The following is a 15,346-nucleotide window of genomic DNA, read 5'->3' on the forward strand; positions in this document are numbered from 1 at the left end:
GTTTTTTAGGTTGACAGACATAAAGTTGTCATACAGTGAGGGGGGAAAGTATTTGATCCCCTGCTAAATTTGCCCGTTTGCCCTCTGACAAAGAAATGACCAGTCCATAATTTTAATGGTAGGTTTATTGTAGCTGTGAGAGACAAAATAACAACAGGAAAAACCCCAGAAACCCAGAAGACAAAAGTCAGAGAAGCGGAAGAGGACCAGAAAAGGAACAAGAAATAATAAATTACTTACAGGGGAAACAAATTCCAAAAATAAGTGAAAATAAAATGGAACAATTAAATGTGCCTATCACGATAATGGAAATACAACAAGCAATTACTAATCTTAAATTGGGGAAAGCGCCAAGCCCAGATGGGCTTCCTGCAATACATTATAAAAAGTTAGAAGATACTATTATGATACCTTTAAAAACATTAATGAATAGTATAATGAGGGAAGGAAGAACCACAAATTCTTGGCAAGAAGATAGTATTACGTTAATACATAAACAGGGAACAGATAGGGAATCCGTGAATAACCATAGACCCATATCATTGCTTAATAATGATTATAAGCTGTTTGCGGGTATCCTAGCAAATAGATTGAAATCAGTTTTAAAGGATAATATAAATCAAGATCAAGCGGGATTCATCCCAAACAGACATATAAAGACAAACATGAGGATAGTGATTGATTTATTGGAATACCTGGAATACCAAATAAAGGAACGACATTTATGCTAATAGACGCCGAGAAGGCTTTTGATAACTTATCAAGGGTATTCCTACAGAAGGTACTGAAACTGCCATCACTGGGGGAATACTATTGTAGAGGTATAAAAACAATCTATGAGAAGCCGCAGGCTAGGCTAATAATTAACAGTTGGCAAGACAGAATGTTTTCCAGTGGAGAGGGGCACCAGACAAGGGTGTCCCCTCTCACCTTTACTTTTTATTCTAACATTAGAGATATTATTATCAGAAATAAGGAAAGAGAAAGAGATTAAAGGAATAACACTCAAAAAAGAGATTTTTAAGATTAGAGCCTTTGCGGATGATATTTTGTTAACAACAGAAGAACCAGAAGTAAGCATCACCAAAGCAATAGAGATAATAAATGATTTCGGTAAGGTGTCAGGTTTTAAGATAATAATAATAATAATAATAATAATAATAATAATAATAATAATTTATTTATACCCCACCCTCCCCAGTCAAAAACCGGGCTCAGGGCGGCTGACACCAACAGAATTACAAAAAACATAAAAAACAATTAATTAAAATACAGATTAAAATACAGTATTAAAATTTAAAGTGCAGCCTCATTTCAAGTAGTCCATAAATCCAAGCCATGAGGGAGGAAAACACAGGGGTCAGGCTGAGTCTAACCCAAAGGCCAGGCGGAACAGCTCTGTCTTGCAGGCCCTGCGGAAAGATGACAAATCCCGCAGGGCCCTGGTCTCCTGGGAAAGAGCGTTCCACCAGGTTGGGGCCAGTACTGAAAAGGCCCTGGCTCTAGTAGAGGCCAATCTAGCCATCTTATGACTCGGGATCTCCAGAATATTATTGTTTGTGGACCTTAAGGTCCTCCGCGGGGCATACCAGGAGAGGCGGTCCCGTAGGTACGAGGGTCCCAAGTCGCATAGGGCTTTAAAGGTCAAAACCAGCACCTTAAACCTGATCCTGTACTCCACCGGGAGCCAGTGCAGCTGGTAAAGCACTGGATGAATGTGATCCCGCTGGATGAATATGGAAAAGACAAAATTTATGGTAAAAAATATGCAAGAACAAGAACAAAAAGAACTTAAGGAGAAGGTTGGCCTACAGATTGTTAAGAAAGCAAAATATCTGGGTATAGATTTAACTATGAAGAATATCAATCTGTTTAAAAATAATTATGAAAAGGTTTGGAGAGGAATAAGAAAAGATTTTGAAACCTGGAGCAGATTAAAGTTATCAATATGGGGAAGTATCTCCATAATAAAGATAAATGTTTTACCAAAAATACCATATTTATTCCAAACGATACCAATTATAAATAAGGAAAATTGTTTCGAAGAATGGAGGAAATATATAACGAGATTCGTAGGGCAAGGGGAAAAACCACGGATAAAATATAAATTATTGATGGAAAGAAAAGAAAGGGGAGGATTGGCATTGCCAAATTTAAAATTATATTATGAAGCAGAATGCTTAATATGGGTAAGAGATTTGGATTAAATTGGGAAAAACTAATATATTAGATCTTGAAAGTTTTAGCATTAGGTACGGAGGGCATGCATATCTAAATTATGAAAAGGTAAAAGTTAATAAAGAATTTACAAATCATATACTTAGAAGGACACAATACAAGGTTTGGAATAGTGCACTTTGGAAAGGTTTAGAAAGCAGGAGATGAGGGATGAGAACAAAATGTGTTACCTGATTTAAATGGGAGTGTCTTCTAGATGACAGACCTATGAAAGGTTGCAACCCTATGAATAACCTTGGATTGTAACTAAATTATACATTAAAACATATAGTAACCAAATGAGGTGGCAATCAGACCATTATTTTCTATGACACCTGCAAACTAGCCACTGTATCCCTAGATGTATAAACAACACCTTATAGTGCATCAGATAAACAAGGTGTAATAAACTTGCATGCAGAGATAAAACTGAAGCCTGCTGTACCATTTTAGCAACTCTATCTGTCCAATTAACTACCGTGTTTCTCCAAAAATAAGACACCATCTTATATTTATTTTTCCTAAAAAAACACACACGGTGGCTTATTTTCAGGGGATGTCTTATTTTTTTTATATTAAGTATGGTACAGTTTAACCTACAAGGTTAAACTGCCTATCACTATGGCTTATTTTCGGGGTATGGCTAATTTTCGGGGTATGGCTTATTTTCGGAGAAACATGGTATATTTTCCTAGAAATTACATTTGTGTGAGAATTTTGTTTATAATAAGAACACTAGAGAATATTCAAAGTGCCTTAGCACGAAATACAGTGGTACTTCTAGTTACGAACTTAATTCGTTCTGGAGGTCTGTTCTTAACCTGAAATTGTTCTTAAATAGAGGCGTGCTTTCGCTAATGGGGCCTCTCAGTGGTACCACTGTATTAGCAAAGCAGCATCGAAGAAATAGCAGCATATATTGTGTTCTATTTTCATATATTACTCCATAATTTAAACTATTAAAAAAAGATATTGATGACTTCCTTATCTTGCATGAGAATACAAAGTATCATACTTATACCAAACATGCTGAACATCAATCTCCTTCTCTCCTCAGCACCATAAAAATTACTCTAGGACACTTTCCATTTTTACTTAAAGTGCTATTATAAATGTGTTGTTCTTTTTAAGTGTAAGAGAATGGGGATTTAGAAATCATTTCTAATGTTTTCCCTGATTCCCATCAATGGAATCTGAATTACAAAAAGTGCCATTTGGCAAGCACTTAAAGCTACACTTGAGTTTTGAAATAATTTATTTAAAACCTCCAAATAGTAAACACAGCTCATTAATACCAGCTGCACTGTGCCATTTTTGCTACAGATTATGCATGCATTCCAGAAACCATTTGAAATCTTGTCACTGCAAACAGGCATTAGCAAGATATTCTATGCTGGATGTAAATCTTATCACATTTCAAGGCATCCCTGGGGCCAATAAAACAAAGAAATCCACCATGTTACTATGAGCAACATCTATGGCAAAAATTCCTCAGTAACTAGAACAAAGCATAGAACTGTACAGATGTCAGTGAAACTTTCACAAAGATACTACAGTATGTATCACTCACTAGCAGATGATGGTCAGGATTTGCTTCCAAACAAGCCATTGGGATGCAAAGGAAGGGTAAATCAAAAAGAAAGACCACTCCTGGTACCCAAAACCAACCTACCCTTTCCCATGCTACCAAGACAGCTCTGCAGGAGATATAGACATGAAGCCATCAGCTTCCTCCTAACCTGCAATGACAATCCTTTCACCTTGTGGCCCAAATGTACATAGAATTCCTGCTCCTGCTTCTTCATATATTAAAAATTGTGGCCAGTATTCTTAAAGTGGGCTTCAAAACAGGGATGGAGATCTTCTGGCTCTCCAGCTATTGCTGGATTCCAACTTCAATAGACTTCAGCCAACATGGCCTTTGATCTGGGGTGATGAAGGAGGTGGAGGCCCAGCAACATCCCACATCTTTACTTAAAATTAAAAATGTAGGAGTCATCAAAACATCAGGAAATTATTTTCCTAAGCAAAAAAATTTAAATTACCAATTTAGGATCTTAATATTAACTTGAATGGGTAACCATATTACAATAACATGCACATGAAAGCTCATACCAATGACAAACTTAGTTGGTCTCTAAGGTGCTACTGGAAGGAATTTTTTTATTTTGTTTCGACTACGCAAGACCAGCACGGCTACCTACCTGTCATTACAGAGGTGCAATGCTGTTTTCAAGAGCTACATATGCATTCTACTGGACTAATGAAATTAGTGGCTGGGGGAACCCGGCCAGATGGGCGGGGTATAAATAATAAATTATTATTATTATTATTATTATTATTATTATTATTATTATTATTATTATTATTATAATACTTGGGCAAAAACTTAAAATCAAGGTTTGAATCCCTCTTCTTCCACACTTTAAAATGATGTTGCTAGGTTTTGGAAACTAAGCAGTATACAAATTTTTAAAATAAAACTGAACTAGATAAAGGAGAGGTATGACAGCAAAACACAACAACAAAATTAGATTGCTTATTGCACCACAAAACAGATAATAAAAGGATCTGAAGTTTCAGAACCCAGAGGCAGATTATAGAAAAGGACAAAATGTAAAAAGGGTTAACTTGTAAAACCAGATTATTGTATACCACCACTGACTTTAAAATAATTTATGAATTTTATTTGCACTGTTAGGAACTGGGATGATCTTATGTATACGTTTAATGAGCAGTTTTACAATACTATGTGATCAGAAGCTGACCCCCAGGTTCTTTGAAGGCAGAGTCCCATCACAGGCAAAACTGATTTTTGACCATTCCTTACACTGCAGATGAAACATCAGATTTTTATTGGACTATTAAAAGCTGCCCATTGAAGAGTTCTCATGAAGTCAAAGTATTATATTACACTATTTTAGCCACTACGGTATTAGCACAGATTTGCCTATGATGGTGTGTGTGTGTGTGTGTGACAAAAGCATAGAGCAGATGTGTGGCTCTACAAGTCAACTTAAGTAAAAATATTTTTTCAAAAGAACAGAGTGATCAAATATACTGAAGTTAAAATACAATAAATATTTCCATAAAATAGAATCTAACAAAACAGCCAGCTTGTTTTGACCCAGGAACAAGTTATCAAAATTTGTTAGGCATCAATGTTAACAGTATATCAAAATGAGTGGTGGCAGCTCATACTCTTAAAGAGCTATTTTTAAGGCTCTATATGCATTCCTGTGAGAATGATGTGAGGCAATTTTTGTTTCCAATTTTGAATTTTAATAGCTGCTATGACTACGGTGCTATTTTTTCCCTAACAAAGGAAGTCAGGCTGAAGGGAGGGGAAGTCATGCTACAGAGATACCTATTTTACTGTTCTTCAAAAAAAAACTCTTGCTCCATAAAAAAAAAACTTTAGATATAGCACATTATCTGTCCACAAATATTAGATGGTGGTCAACAGGAGTACAATATTAGTACTCTGACAAAGCACATTTCTACTAAAACAAAATTCTTTATTTTTCAATTTGCAATGGGGAAATGGTAGTAGTGCTTGGATCTGTAAGCAAAATCTAAATTTATGATCAAATTATTTAAAATAAAAAGTGCCATGAGACAAGATGATAAGGGAAGTACTATTTACAGAAACACATGCCCCTTGAAGAATAAGGCATTGCTATAATGACCTTATGAGCATCACTCTATCATGATTCATTATTCAAATTTTTACTTTAACATGTTAGTGTTTTAGCCAATTTGTCACAAGCATAATACTGGTTTTATTACCACTCTCCTGTGTTTTGTAGTTTTACTGTTTCTATTCCTTGATGCAATTCTGTATACTTGGGGAAAAGATTCCTGCACTGCAGGGGTTTGGGCTAGATGATCCTCATGGTCCTTTCCAACTCTACAATTCTATGATTCTACACTGTTATTGTGATTATGGTGTGACAGTTTAAGTTGTTGCTGTTTTTAATGTAAAATCACTTTGAGATATTTTATGGGAAGTGATTCATAAAGAAATAAGTATTTGTACTGTTCCAAATCTAGAGCCTCTCTCCTTAAAATGGAATAGGGCAGAAGATATGGTCCATCTCTCAATATTGTTTGCTAAGAGGAAATAAGAGTGCACATACAAGCCATCAATCTAAAGCTTTTTGAATCAATGCTGCCGCCTTCTGGCCACACTTAAATTCTACAATTTTGTGTTTTATCAAAGAATACAGTAGTTTCCCACAAACCATGCCACTGTAGTATTTATACAAATTGTATACAGTATCTCATGTGTCGTGCCCTCCCCCAATTTTCAGGTACAAAGTATCTAATCAATACTGCTTACAATGTATACATTAATATAAATCTATAGCATCATTTTTTAAAAATGAAAAGAATGAAAAGAAACAATGGGGCGGAAAACAGTAGACGAGAAAAATCTGTTTTATCAGTGACTAGACAATGAATGCACTACGAATTGGTAGTTTTGTAAAAACGTCCACCCTTATAGTTTAGAAATTGCAAACAAATAGTTGACACTTTTATAAACAGACCCTGCCTTCCTTAATCTAGCCAAGTAGCTGCTTATTCAGATAACAACTCTAATTACTCCAAATAGGTTGTGTAGTGAAAGCAAAAAAATCATGACAGATGGTGCATCAGTTCTTAGGACCCTATCAGCACATAGAAAAAAGACAACCTGTACAGACCTCCTGTCATTTCATCTTCCTCTTCTATTACAGTATCACAACTGTACTCTAGAAAACTTTTAACTTCGTTGTTTATACACCATTATCAATATGACATGGACAATTAGGGACAACCCCTTCTGCCTAGAAGCCAGTTTCAAAAATATTGCCCAAAGTGATTAAGGCATTGATTAGATTCCCATAACATTACTATTTTTTTTCATAAGGATATTCAAAAGGAAACCAACTAGGACTAAAGCAAAACCTATAGTTCTAAGAGTTTAGTACTCCCTCTGCTGGTTCAATTACCATTTTTTCCAAAGATGAACATTGGAAACAAAGAAACTCAGAATTGGTATGCAACATGCCATTTCTGCTGTATGTTTCAAGAACATGAAAATATGATATATAAAAAACAGAAGATAATGGCTAAATAACTAATTCTGCTTGCATAATTGACTTCTGCTTGTACAACAGAATTTCCCCTTCATCTCCTTCCCCTGCAACATCTGTGATGCTCCCCTAAATCTGTGCCAGCAGGTCTCCCAGCCCTTAATAGGCTCTTTGGGGGACACATTGGGGGAAGAGGTGAATAGAAATTCCTGTTGCATTTGCTGGCATGATGACCTATGTCACATTTTTATGTCAAAGACTACCCTACTTTTTCCTCCTACCCACAAGGAAAAGGAGGCAGCATTGCTCCATAAAAAGACTACATCATGTTGGAGAATGAATCTTTGAAACTGGTCCCAGGGTGCACTATAACTGACAAACTGGATGACTCTGTACAGCACTTGTTCACAGTCACTCATCATGTGCTATCACCAACTTAACTTGCTTCAGCCTTTGATTTACCCACCTGGCCTCAGAAACCAAGGTGAAGTTTAAAAACAGAAACAAAAAAGTACTTTGATCATCTCAATGAAACTGATTTATTACTTATCTTTGCTTTAATATCCTACTGTTTTATGACACATCATACCCAAGGCAATAAAACATCCTGGTGCGGAATGCAGGGGCTCAAATTAAACAAATGTAAATACAAGCTAAGCTTTGTGTAGCTGACCCAATAAGCCATGGAATCGTTTAAGCTAAGGGTTCATATTATATCTTATTTAATTCCTTGAATCATATTTTTAAAAAAACTAATTGTGTCACCTTGAAAGAGATGTTAATAAAAAATGTTATGAAGTGGACCAAATGAAGTTTCTCTTTGTCAGTCAGGATAGTTCAGACAAGATTAAAATGCATGTCACAGAAAGAAGGAGAGAGGGAAGTGTGAGAACCTGAAACTTGAGCATCCTCATCTTTGTATAAGGTGAGCGTGACTCTTACCAAATGGATACAAATTGAGGTTCAAAATATTTCAAGTTTTGTGGAGATCTCGGTACATATTTATGATGGTGAGAATAAGCATCTTCCAAATTAACTCATTTAAGACCGTACACTGTCATGTTTTTTGCAATGTTTATATTGTAATATTATGTTGTGAACCACCCTGAGATCTACGGATGAAGGGTGGTATACAAATGTCTATTAATTATTATTATTATTATTATTATTATTATTATTATTCCTTCTTGGTTGCTCTTTGTTGCCCAACTTCAGTTTCTAAGCGCATGAACCTTTTAGGTACCTTGTTTGCAGCCGCCAAAAACATAATCTGGATATAGGTTATTCTGAATCTAGGCAGCCAGAAAAACAAACAATGGTGTTTAAAGGTTGGGAACATTTATATTATTTGAAACTTGACATTTCAAATGAAGAACTCGAAGAATGGTGCCTGCTAATAACTTATTTAGAAAAATCCTGCTCGATCTTGTTCAACCAAGTGATGGTATTCATGTATAAACTTGCACTCATTCTTTGTTCAAAGGATGACAATGAAATGAAATTTGTTTCAAACCAGTGCTGATTCCCCTCCGCCACCTTCATTCTCTTAAAACTGCCATACTGAATATGTGTTTTATTGATTAATGGTGTACTACCTATCTGAAAACTTTTTTTAAAAGTTTTAAAAACATATTTACAATATGCATTAGAGGATATGTGCTAGATAGTAAATGTCTAGCATGTTTTATGCTGCAGCATAATTTTTCATTATTATTACTATTACCAACCATTTTTGTATTCATATTACCAAATAGGAAGAGTTATTTTGCACTGAATGCATGTTGTAATAAAATGCATAAACTGTACAAGGAACTTGTTTTGTAATTACTGAGATATGAATAGCTTGAAAATCAATATAGGCTGGTATAGCAAGGGCAATTCATCATGTAGGAATGCTATGGTGAAGCTCTGACAGTGTTATACAGTAAAAAAATAAATGTATTACACAGATAAATCTACCCTTTTTAGTGAAATACTTGACTGAGATACTAAAAATGAGTCATCAATCATGGTTGCTTAAGTGTCCAATCCCACCTTCCAGCTCATCCAGTTTCAAGAGTGCCAACTCAGAAGTCATCTCAGAGTAAATGGCTTAGCCTGGATGTTTCTCTCGGGACAAGCATGATGGAATTGTATTATTTAATCACTGTCAAACTAATCTTTTAACAAGTTTAACGTGCTAAAAAATCTGAGAATATGCAGTCATACAGACATAGTTGGGAACAGGTAATGCTGAGACAAGTTACAATCCTATGTAGGGCCCTTTCACACAGACATTCAGGTCTCAAACTATGTGTAAACTCAATAGGAAGCTGCAGTAAAGCACAGCAACCCAAGAGGTATACCAGTATAATATTTATTTAAATAAAACCTTTCTATTCTGCTTTTCAGGCAAGACTATCTCTCAAAGCAGTTTACAACCAAACATACAAACACAACACATTTAATACATTTAAAATATCCAATGATCTCTAAAAATATAAAAACAGCATAAGGAAAAAGTGGCCCATTGAAAACTACAATCTGGTATCCATCATACTAAATTAAAAGTCAAAGGAATGAAATGAATCTTTCAGGCCTATTCAAAAGACACAAGAGATTAAGCTGGCCTGATATGACTGACAATTAAATTCCATAATTGGGTGGCCTTTGCAGAAAAGACCCTGTTCTTGTGCCCATGTGCACATATTTTCAAGTGTAAACTCAAATTATCATAGATGTACAAAGATCTAGCATTTCAGTTTTAATTTCTAAAATGTGATTATTAATCATTTACTGTATTTCTAGACGACTTCATGGGAAAAGAGCCTCATCATTCAATATACATAAAGAAATCTAACAAAGGGCTGGCAAGTGGCAGCTTCTGTACTAAAACTGTCTCTCCCCAAATTCCAATCTGTAAATTACTGATTGGAACTTTAACTCAAAGGTCACCTTCCAGTAAAGCTACTTTCTGATCAGAGAGCATAGCTCTCTTGGCAACTAGAAAAAAATAACAGCATAAAGAATTTTATTTTAACTATACTAGGGTAGATAAAAATAATTTTTAAAATGTAAATACTAAGGGTTGTATTCAACTAAGTAGAACTGAGTAGAACTAATGTTGAATACAAACCTAAGATTCACTTACAGAATAACTTGGTTAATATTAAATATGCTACTAGCCCTAAATTTAATATCTTAATGAAATTAGTGCAGTCTACCAGATACATGGTAAAATGGATGAGGAAAAATAACTGGCAAGACTGTGGTTGAGTGGTTCCAGTGCCTAAGAAGATGTTCAATTTCTTGATTGGGTTGTGCTCCTCCCCTAAAGAGGAAAGTGAGTGGTCTGTGGGTGTTTCTAGATCCAGTGTTTTCACTGGAGGCCCAGCTAGCTTCTGTGGCTAGAAATACCTTGTATCAGCTGTGACTAGTACAATAAGTACAACTGTTCCAGGACTGAGAGAGTTTGGCCACAGTAAATCATGCATTGGTTACTTCAAGAATGGAATACTTCAATATGCTCTATGTGGAACTTCCAAAATCTTCCTTTAAAAAAAAACTAAACCAGTTACAGAGCTGGATTTTATCTTTGTCCTGCTCAGTCATGTAACCTAGCAATCCAGTGGAACTTATCTCAACATAAAGGGTGGTGTAAGTCTATTTAAAAGCTTGTTTTCCCTCTGATGGGCTTGGGCCAGCTCCGTCAGTACTGTAGTAGGCTTGTTCTAGAATGGGTTTGGCTCTGGTGTAACTTTACACCATCTTGAGGAAAAGCTGGTATAATTTGTGCTGTTTTAAAACCATTGGAATGTTCCTTTAGTAGGGCAAGACTGCAGCATACATCTTATTTGAAATCTAACACAAACACAGAGTAAGCCAAGAAAGTATCAAAAACTTGGGAACACTGTACTAAGGCAGAAATGATATATATGGGCCCCAAAGTGACTTTGAACCATGCCTAAACAGTGAAGGAGATAAAATGTGCATGTGCTTTGGTCAAAATAAAGCCCTGTGCAATATAATGCATGTTTACTCAAAAGTAAGTTCCACTGAGATCTATCGGACATACAGCCCGATCCTTGGGCATTTTTAATCAGAATAAAATTTGCAGGGTTTGGTTAGACTTTCTTCCAGGTAAGCTGCAATCCTTAGGCTGCAACCCTAGCCTCACTTAACTAAGTTCCATTTAATACAATACTATTTAAGTGTTGAGTGGACATGGCCGGGGCTTTGGTTATTCACAGTGTTTGTGTCAGCAGTTGGCATCCTTGAACAGCTGTCAATGTCCCAAAGGCTCACTGGCGATGCCTGCCTTGGAGCTTTGGTACAGCATCAGACAGCTGAATGTAAAACTACATTTTTAATTCCCCACAATTCCCCCAACTAAGTATCGCTCTGGGGCACTGTGGGAAGTAATAATAATTAATAATAATTATTTATTTATACTCCGCCCATCTGTCTGGGTTTCCCCAGCCACTCTGGGCGGCTCCAAACAAAATATTAAATATTAATTTATAAAACAACAGTTCAATCCAGCTGCCTGCTGCATTACTGCCAGCAAGCCCAGAGATCCCTAAAAATTTGCAGAGGATCCTGATGTAATAAGTTAGCTCTCAATGGTCTTCAGAACCTTAATAGCAACAACAATAATAAATTTATTCTTTGTGCCCCACCCATCTGCGTCGCCCCACCCACTCTGGGCAGCTTCAAGCATATACAGATTAATAATTCTACACACCGTTCCTGGGGAGAAAGCTCAAGTGAGCTGGCTTTTGAGGACAGGATTCTGCCCACGATCACGCCCACTAAATGGAAGCAAAAGGCAGGAGTAGGGAACCTGTGACCCTTCAGACGACGCCGGGCTCCCAACCCCTGCCAGGCTCCAGGTAGCGTTTGAGTGACCTAGAAGGCGGTCATTATTCCAGCTCGGCCAGAGGGAACTTTGGATACGCAAAAACCTTCGGGCTCGTTTCTGAGGAGAGCGCGCGGGTTTGACCTTCCGACCGACTCGCCCCGCCTCCTTCCCTCCCCTCACCTGCCCAGGTTTCGTGCTTCGGGACACGGTAGTACTTGTTGCCCTGGGGATCTGCGCCGACATACTCTTTCGCTGGCCCGAAAACCCGGAGCTTCAGCGAACGCAAGAGCCGCCAGACGCCGCTCATGCCTGTGGAAGAATAAGGCGCATGCGCGGTTCTCTCGATTTCTGTCCCCCCACACTGACAGGATTCAAACACGTGACGGTCGCGAGCCTCGAACCGTCGAGAAACCGTTTGAATGTCACGTCCGCTTCCCGCCGTCGACGCAGCTCAAGCTAAGCCCGACGCTGACTAGGAGTGTGGGTGCGCGCGCCGACCCGCCGGCGCCCCGCCTCCAAAAATCTGCGCATGGGCGCTGTGTTGTTCCCGTTCAGCCTGGCGACGGGAGACGACGTCTTAAATAACAAGCCTCCGCATTGGCTGAAGGGCTCTTACTCGGAGCCAATGAGCGCTAGATCGCTCCCCCAACATGGCGGTGCCCTGGCTGCGGCTTATCACATTTCGTCATGTTGGGCTTTATTTCTGCCCGCCAAGCAGGCTTGGAAGACCCGCTGAGGCTTCGCCGGGCTGAGTCTACCAGGAGGTAAAGCAAGTCTCAGGGCAGGCCGGAGCTGTCCTCTGGCCTCGCCTGGCAGTGCTTTCTGCCTGTCTGGGTTCTTTTGGCTAATTACAATCTTTGAACCCTAGTATTTCACAAAGCAATTCCTGATGTCACAAACATCTGGGAAATAATAGTAATGTGTCACTTAGCTTGCCAGATCTCATTCAGGAGCTGTGTGGTATTGCAATTTGTGCCTGAGTTTGCATCCCAGCAGAGCAAGACTCTCGTTGGACAAGTCCTTTCGCAGATGTCCAGAGTATGTGCATATGTAGAAAAGGGAGCAGTGGTGCAGTTAGGTGAACTCTGGACTAAAGGTAGATAGCCATGTTGGTCTGACGTAGTCGAAACAAACTAAAAAAATTCCTTCCAGTAGCACCTTAGAGACCAACTAAGTTTGTCATTGGTATGAGCTTTCATGTGCATGCACACTTCTGCATCTGAAGAAGTGTGCATGAACACGAAAGCTCATACCAATGATAAACTTAGTTGGTCTCTAAGGTGCTACTGGAAGGAATTTTTTTTATCTGGACTAAAGGTGAGCCCTCTCTTTAGATGGCAATGTATATTGCTTCACTTATTTCAAAGTGCTCTAAACCAGCTCTTCTGTATTTGAGGAACCACCTGCTTTTGTGAAGTGGGACCCAGGCCCTGAGTCCTACCTATCCTTGCACCACTGCATTACACTGACTGTCTTTCTGTGACAGCCCTCAAATGTGGAATTCCCTCCCCAAAGAGGTGCATGTGGCACATTCAGTGTACTGTATATCTTCTGTCATATGCTGAAGATTCACCACTTCATACTGGTCTTTGACACCTGAGATACATATTTTTAGGACTCGCCCTGATTGTAAATTGTTTAACTGTAGATGGAGGGGGGCGAGTTGCAATGTAGCTTATGTACACCTGGCTCTGAGCTGGAAAGGGTTCACAGGGGCACAGAGACTTTGAACTTCCACCAAGAAATGCTTAGATTGTATACCTCTGTAACTAACACTACTCCTGTAACTAACCCAAGTTATGGCATTTGTGTGTGTTTGGATGTACATGTTTTGAGCAAGTTCAAGCTGAAACGTGCAGGAAACTCTTCAAGGGGGTTAGAGTGTTAATTTCTTGGCTATTATTCTTAAACAATAGGGTATAGACTGGTCTCTTAAAAGCAAAAGTGTAATAGTAGAGATGTCATTTTTCATGAGCAAGCACAAGGTAGACAAAATGCTTCCGAAGTGCGTCTTCCTTCAAGTCAGAGATTATCTCAAAGTGAGACACAGAGACAAACTAAATATTCAAAACAGGTTAAGAGACAAAGAGCAATGAGTGAAGAAACTGTTCAGGATAGAGAAACTGATGTTAAGGTTGAACCTGAAACACAATACTCCTATCTTAGAGCGTTCAGAAACATTATGTTCTGTGCTCACTGGGTTCTCTGGAATATGCAGTCCTGGAACATCCAGTATTGAGACATCTGGTTCTGGAACATCTGGTTCTGGAACTGTCAGTTCCGGAACATTCGGATCTAGGCCCATAACCTTGTTGGCGTGTGAATGGAACTACTCTTGGGTTGCATTTTTATTCAGGCTTGCAGCAGTTTTTTTTACAGAAAATCTTTATTATTTACAAAAAAATTACACTGGTTCAAATAAAACTAATAAAACAACATAATTCATTATCCTCTAGCCATCCAGCTCTGAGACTCAATTGCTAACTCATTTACATTTCTGTGCATTTACACACTGAGCTTTATTGACCGCATGACCTTAAAAAAGGCACCTTTTGCTGGGGAGATTTTTCTGTTGCCTAGCAACAGGGTGGATTTTATTTAAATCACCATAGGACTTGATTTAAATCACTAGTCAGTAAGACTTGATTTAAACCATTTTTAAAAGAAAGACTCATTCTTGCTGGTATAATCTTAATATTTACAACCAGATGAAGGTTTCATTTTTGGAATAAGAAATTTTCAGAGTAGTTTTTACCGTTATATCAAAATTTACTTATTTGGTTATACTATTACAAATACATAGACAGATAATTATGAAATTATTGTTTATATTTGGACAACTTTTCTGCTCTACTTTATTGGAAGGAGAAAAATAATCATTTTCTTAATAACAATTTAAACAATTTATTTAACAAAAACAATAACATTATAGCACAGATATCCATGTTTGTTAACTGATGTGGTTAAACAATTTTTTAAAAAAACCAGACTGAGTTTTAGCACACATGAAAAACTTAAAACAAATCATTATTTCCTGATGAATAGCCTTTGGACTATAATGTAACTTAAATAGAAAACTATCTTTAGAAAGATTTTTCCTCCAAAAGCATTTTATTTTAAAAATCCAATTTAAATGTTAAAAAATCCGAATTAAAATTTAAAAATCCAGTTTTTGGGGTTTTTTTATCATTAATTTTTTTCCACCCTACCT

The 15,346-nt window shown here is 37.5% G+C and overlaps 2 protein-coding genes across 3 annotated transcripts in view; one reads left to right on the forward strand and one right to left on the reverse strand.

Annotated features, from left to right (window-relative positions):
- Positions 1-12,642, reverse strand: part of NDUFAF2 (NADH:ubiquinone oxidoreductase complex assembly factor 2) — a 46,640-nt gene extending 33,998 nt beyond the window's left edge. Inside the window, exon 1 of the mRNA XM_035100365.2 lies at positions 12,316-12,642. Coding sequence (XP_034956256.1) covers positions 12,316-12,442 — 127 coding nt within the window. The 5' untranslated portion in view covers positions 12,443-12,642. The remainder of the gene's footprint in view (positions 1-12,315) is intronic.
- A 107-nt stretch (positions 12,643-12,749) lies between these two features.
- ERCC8 (ERCC excision repair 8, CSA ubiquitin ligase complex subunit) overlaps positions 12,750-15,346 on the forward strand; it is a 47,833-nt gene continuing 45,236 nt past the window's right edge. The window contains exon 1 of one of the 2 annotated variants that reach the window (XM_035100359.2): positions 12,750-12,899. In XM_035100359.2, coding sequence (XP_034956250.1) covers positions 12,823-12,899 — 77 coding nt within the window. In that variant the 5' untranslated portion in view covers positions 12,750-12,822. The remainder of the gene's footprint in view (positions 12,900-15,346) is intronic. The other variant, XM_035100361.2, reaches the window with a different exon arrangement.

The sequence above is a fragment of the Zootoca vivipara genome, chromosome 11 (genome assembly GCF_963506605.1).
Source record: "Zootoca vivipara chromosome 11, rZooViv1.1, whole genome shotgun sequence".
In the NCBI taxonomy this organism is placed as follows: domain Eukaryota; kingdom Metazoa; phylum Chordata; class Lepidosauria; order Squamata; family Lacertidae; genus Zootoca; species Zootoca vivipara.